General features: G+C 28.4%; 1 protein-coding gene across 1 annotated transcript; it reads right to left on the minus strand.

The window, feature by feature from the left end:
- Positions 1 to 2,885: 2,885 nt before the first annotated feature.
- LOC130975580 (F-box/LRR-repeat protein At4g14103-like) lies at positions 2,886 to 3,995 on the minus strand. The gene is made up of 3 exons (XM_057900351.1): positions 3,297 to 3,995; positions 3,047 to 3,203; positions 2,886 to 2,911 (listed from the first exon to the last, which is right to left on the minus strand). Exons 1-3 carry the CDS (start codon positions 3,993 to 3,995, stop codon positions 2,886 to 2,888), a joined length of 882 nt encoding a protein of 293 aa, XP_057756334.1.
- Between the last annotated feature and the right edge of the window lie 407 nt (positions 3,996 to 4,402).

Raw genomic sequence — 4,402 nt, forward strand, 5'->3', positions numbered from 1 at the left:
AGCTAAGCTCTCACTGAAAATGACTATATTTAGTCATTCGTTAAATTGAATAGAAACTAGAAACAAGTATGACATTGATGCTGGCAAGAACTAGAATCACTTAAACATTATTATGAACACAATTTATTCCAAACTATATTATATATGTCTTCCAAAACAAACAGTAACACATGTAGAAAGTAGAAACTAAATAAGACACTAAGAAGCTGAAGAGACTATACATATCATCCAAGCAAGAGTGTCCTGGTTGCTAATTGCTAAGCGACTACTTTCGCTTTCCTTTTCCTTAATGTTTATGTCCTGATTTCTTAATCTCTTGAGCGTTGGGAGCTCCCCACTTTTATCTCTTTTGTCCCAAATATGAACAGCTGTAATTTTCTTTCATTAATGAATGAATTATCTATCATTTGGTAACAAACATTGTCTTATGTCTTTAAAAGGAAATATTGTTAACGTAAGAATTAATTTGTCTTAGAACTAATACAGCAACAACTCTTGAAACTAATATTCTCAAGATCGTTCATATATATATATATGGTATATTCTACGTACCATCTGTGATATGTTATTTTGTTATTGAATACTATCTTAACTATAGTTAGGTTATTTTGTAATTAAAAAATTATTTAAAAGGGATGAATATATAATTTGATAAAATATTGAAAATTGAATTCTATTTTTTTTTTTCCAAATCAATCTACCAGAAAATGTACCGTAACTCTTTCTAATGGCTATAGTTTCTCCCTCATTCCTTATTCATCACCGCTCACCTCCAATCCTCCACCTAAAAGGAAGCCCAAAATTACTGATTCCTACTGGTACGTTAGTTAATTCAATTTTGAAATTAAAATTCTCAGCCATCCATCTTAACTCCAAATGATAAACTCATTAGTTTCCTGCACCATTTTCGCCACTCCCTACACTGCGTTGACGCAATGCTAGTGCAAGAACGGGAGCGAGATGTCCTTGTCAAAAATGCTCTAAAGCAGAGGGATGCTGTCCATGTCTCTTTCCAAAGAAAAAGGTAGCATGGCATTGAGACATGTACTTCTGCAAGGTCGTTTATTAAGGGCGTGGGCATGCAAACGACATTGAAGAACCCAATCCTCTCGAGTTAAGAGTCACATCCCCATTTTAAAAAATTATTTAATTACAAAATAGTCCTATTTTAGTTAAGATATTAACTCTTATTAAGTTAAATTAACTCAAATTAAAAGTAAACATTCAATTAAAATGTATCATGTCTATAAAAAATAATTTACATATTATTTAAGGAAAATTGAGTAAACTTCACCTATATATATATATATATATATATATATATATATATATATATAGTAGAAATAAAAATTCTCTTAATAGAAAAGAAATAAAAATTCTCAACTAATTCTACATTACTCATATATTTTACTTTAATAATATCACTACATATGATATCTATTTACAAATTTAGATATGCTAATTTCTTTAGTTATATAGTTATTCTTAATCAATTCTAACTAATATCTCTATAAAATTTTAACATAATAAATTGACAACTTATTTTACTACTCGATTATTATACCAACATAATTATGATAAATTCTAACTTCAAACTTTGACTATATTTTTTTTTTTAATTTGATCAATTTTAATTTGTTAAATTATACTATTTTTATAATTTTTTTGCTCTTATATCATATTAAAACTTCTATAATTTTTTAATAATTATAATTTCAATTTAAATTCTTCAATTTGATTATTGATAATTGATAACCTTAATTTAATTTCTCACGTACAAATTTTCGCGCTTCACCATTCACAATTTACAAACTCCCACCCAAATAACTATATATTATATAATTATATAAATATTTAGCCATTCATCAACTAGAATAAAATTTAGAAACAAGCATGACATTTATTCCACCCTAATTATATATGTCTTCCAAAACAAACAGGAACACAGATAGCAAGTAAAAACTAAATAAAACACTAACAAGCTGAAGAGATTATAATATCATGGCAAAAGATTTGATGGTGTGAAAATGTTTAGACTATTAAATGATTTTATAATAAAATATATTTTTTAAATTTTTAATAATTGTTAAATAATTTTTATTTAATTTTAATTATAAATTAATTTTTTATATATTATAATTATAAATTTTTTTTTATTTTATAAATTATTATTTTTATCAAATTGTAATAAATATTTTAGTAATTCTAATTAATTAGAATTTTATCCTTGATCCATTACATCCGTAAATACAAGTGAATTTGTGTTTCTTAAAAATTCTATCGATTGGACATACAATACAATTGATTGAATTTCTGGATTTTCTAAAATTCAATCGATTAGAATTGCTACACAATCGATTGAATTTTGCAAGGCATGTGATTTTTTCTAATTCAATCGATTGATTTTTATCATACAATCGAATGAATCCAATGAATTGTGAAAATTCATGTTGCTTTTGATGATTTCAATCGATTGGATAGTAGGAACAATAAATTAAATTAGAAAAAACTCACATGTCTTGCAAAATTCAATTGATTGTGTACCAGTTCCAATCAATTGAATTTTGACCTAGAAATTCAATCGTTTGTCTTGTATGTCCAATTGATGTCCAATCGATTGAATTTTCAAGAAACACGATTAACAGATCAAAGATAAAATTCTAATCAATTAAAATTGTCAAAATATTTATTACCATTAATAGAAAATCTAATTCGTTATTATTTTTGTTCTTATTATTAATACACATGATAGATAAATGATAAAATAATAATTTATAAAATAAAAAATAAATTTTATAATTAAATAATATATAAAAAATTAATTTATAACTAAAATTAAATAAACACTATTTAGCTATTATTAAAAAATTTAAAAACATGTTTTGTCAACGTTCTGAGACTATCGAATAATCTGCCTAATATCATTCAAACAACAGTTCACAAGTTGTCGAAATCCTAGCAACCTTGGATATCTTTTTTAAAATTTCAAACCTATCTCCTTTTCTTGAGGAACTCGAGCAACATATGGTCATCTTCTTTAACGAACTTGCATTCTGCAGAATATATATTGCAAATTGAATATCAACATCAGCACCATGAAAATCTTTTATAGTGCAGGCTCTTAGGTGCGATGAAAGGCATCCAGGAACGGTTTGTGTGTAACACTGATTTAGTGGATCCAATCCACTTACCGATTTCTTCTCCTGCAAGTAATTCAAGCATAGCAAACAATAAAAAATAATTTTCAATGCAAACAAAATAGAAGGGAAAACAAAAATCCTTTACTCCCCACCAACCTTTCTGATGACAAGAATTTGAAGCAAGGGACAGGATTTGAGCAGTCCAACTAGCAACCCCCATTTACAATCATACACGGAGAGCTTCATCTGAATTAGATTGCGGAAAGTGATGGCAAGAGGACTGAATTCTAGCCCAAAATAAGAATAATAATTGATTTGCAAGTCCTCAATATTTGGGCATCCTGAGAGAATCATACCAAGATATTCATCTTCTGCAAATACGACCCGCATCAAATACAAAGTTTTAAGAGCCGGTAAGTGTACTGTTAAAATACGGTCCACTATTAAGAATTCCAACTTGAGAACAACAAGGCTTGCACATGTGAGAATTCCAATCGGCAACGTTGTTATCCGAGAATGAAGCTCAATCCTCTCAACTTGACGCTGTATGGCGGTGTTGAGCCACAATTCTACATCACATTCATCACATGAGGGATACTCAAATTTGAGGCGGAAATTGAGAATGGGTTGCGTTACATCTCGCGATAGCATAACCGCGTACGCGAAGCGAACAAACAGTTCTTTGTCATATCGGAAGAGTGCGTCATCGAGGTCCACTGTGGAAACTGAGTACCACAGATTCCTCCACCTGCTCGAGAGAATGCTTGTTGCTGCAGCCATTTTAGATTCTAGAAAAGAAAGGATGTGAACAAGAATATCATTCGATAATGCACTAATTCTATCAACTCCCGACATGGTTAGTGCCATTGTTGGATTCACTGAGAACCCAATAAATAGATTGTGCTTTAGCGAACCCTATTGCTTCTCAACTCTCAAGCATACTAATAGGGGAGTGATATTGTCCTTTGTGATTCCAACTAGGCCATTATGGTGTTGATGGTCGGTTGGATGGGACCGGATTTAATTAACTTCAAATTTAATTTTTGTTCATCCACTTTAAGAACTTATTTTTTTTTAAATTGAAATAAAACAGAATTAATTAAATTAGATAGATCTAAATCAATAAAAAAAGATTTTTTAATATTTTTTTATTTTTTAGTGTGTTTAATAAATTTTTAATAATAAAAATAAAAAAGCTAAAAAAATAAAAAAAAAATATTTTTTAAAAAGTTACCATTTATATTTTTTTAAAAAAATATTTT

This window comes from Arachis stenosperma, chromosome 4 (genome assembly GCF_014773155.1).
Source record: "Arachis stenosperma cultivar V10309 chromosome 4, arast.V10309.gnm1.PFL2, whole genome shotgun sequence".
Lineage (NCBI taxonomy): Eukaryota > Viridiplantae > Streptophyta > Magnoliopsida > Fabales > Fabaceae > Arachis > Arachis stenosperma.